Source organism: Dromaius novaehollandiae, unplaced genomic scaffold, assembly GCF_036370855.1.
Source record: "Dromaius novaehollandiae isolate bDroNov1 unplaced genomic scaffold, bDroNov1.hap1 HAP1_SCAFFOLD_31, whole genome shotgun sequence".
Lineage (NCBI taxonomy): Eukaryota > Metazoa > Chordata > Aves > Casuariiformes > Dromaiidae > Dromaius > Dromaius novaehollandiae.
Window position 1 is genome coordinate 4769782 of NW_026991289.1, and position 1757 is coordinate 4771538.

A 1757-nucleotide genomic window follows, 5' to 3' on the forward strand; every position below is an offset into this window, starting at 1 on the left:
CCCCTGCTCCTCACAGCAGCACACTCAGCCAGTGCAAAGTGGAGCCCAAGCAAGGGAGCTGCACAAAGATGCTCTCAGTAAAGACAGTGGCAATGTGGGGGGTTGTATGAGAACTGCAACAATTTGAGTTTTTCTTGCTTGAAGATTCTCTTCTAACTTCTCAATGTATTTTCTCCTTTGGACAGTACCCCATGCCTGGAGAGAACAAAACGTCCAGCAGCAGCTCCCTGAATGAGTTCCTTCTCCTGGCGTTTGCAAACACACGGGAGCTGCAGCTCTTGCACTTCTCGCTCTTCCTGGGCATCTACCTGACTGCCCTTCTGGGCAACAGCCTCATCATCACAGCTGTAGCCTGCGACCATCACCTCCACACCCCCATGTACTTCTTCCTCCTCAACCTCTCCCTCCTCGACCTCGGGTTCATCTCCACCACTCTCCCCAAATCCATGGCCAATTCCCTATGGGACACCAGAGTCATTTCCTACTCAGGATGTGCTGCTCAGGTCTTTTTCTTCTTTTTCTTAATTTCAGCAGAGTATTGTCTCCTCACTGTCATGGCCTATGACCGCTTTATTGCCATCTGCAAACCACTGCACTACAGCACACTCATGGGCAGCAGAGCTTGTGTCAAAATGGCAGCAGCTGCCTGGGGCAGTGGTTTTCTCAATGCTCTCCTGCACACTGCTAACACATTCTCAATACCACTCTGCCAAGGCAATGCCCTGGACCAGTTCTTCTGTGAAGTGCCCCAGATCCTCAAGCTCTCCTGCCCAGACTACTACCTCAGGGAACTTGGGTTTATTGTATTTAGTGCCTGCTTAGTCTTTGGGTGTTTCCTTTTCATTGTGCTGTCCTACGTGCAGATCTTCACGGCCGTGCTGAGGATCCCCTCTGAGCAGGGCCGGCACAAAGCCTTTTCCATGTGCCTCCCGCACCTGTCTGTGGTCTCTGTGTTTGTCAGCACTATCATATTTGCCTACTTGAACCCCTCCTCCCTCTCCTCCCCAGCTCTGAATCTGGTGGTGGCTGTTCTGTACTCGGTGGTGCCTCCAGCAGTGAACCCCCTCATCTACAGCATGAGGAACAAGGAGCTCAAGGAGGCACTGAGGAAACTGATTCAGCTGGTACTGTTTCAGCAGGAATAAGCTGCCCATCCCTCTTCACAAGTGATTTCCAGTTCGTCTCAGACAACTCTTATGCTTTGGGCAGTCCCTCTGTGATAATCACGTTTGGGCAGAAGTGCCGGAATTCCTAGCAGGAACCCAGTCTATCTGACCCAGAGGCCTTCTGTGAATGTGTCTATCACTATGCCAGAGCTGGCCTCTCTAATAAAAGGGGATTTCCTCGGTGCAGTGCTTGAAGACTGGGCTCTCCTTCCAAAGCTGGAGTCAAAAATGTGCTCAAGGGCTTTCACCCTGAAAGGGACTGTTCCTTTTCTGGGGCTCTCCATGGGCTCAAGGAGATGAGCTCAAGGGGTGATGTGTTAGGAAATGAGGGCTGGGTTCATTTCTCACTTGTGGGCGCCCATTGTTCCTGGAGGTGCTGAATGGTCAAGCAGTATCTCCCGTATGACAAGACTGGGGACAGATGTCTGTCATTCTCGAAGGGAGTTTGGAGCCCCCAGGAGAGCACAGGGCATCTCCAAGGGCACCACCTGGGCAGTGAATGGAGCTTCTCAAAATCAGGTGGAGTCACCCAAAGGTGAAAGGATAAACCAATGAATGTCCAGACTAGTGAGAGCTCTGCAATCCAACAAG

At 51.6% G+C, this 1757-nt stretch overlaps 1 protein-coding gene across 1 annotated transcript; it reads left to right on the plus strand.

Annotated features, from left to right (window-relative positions):
* Positions 1-209: 209 nt before the first annotated feature.
* LOC135325587 (olfactory receptor 14J1-like) lies at positions 210-1145 on the plus strand. Its single transcript, XM_064503687.1, has one exon. It carries the CDS (start codon positions 378-380, stop codon positions 1143-1145), a length of 768 nt encoding a protein of 255 aa, XP_064359757.1. The 5' UTR covers positions 210-377.
* The last annotated feature ends 612 nt before the right edge of the window (positions 1146-1757 follow it).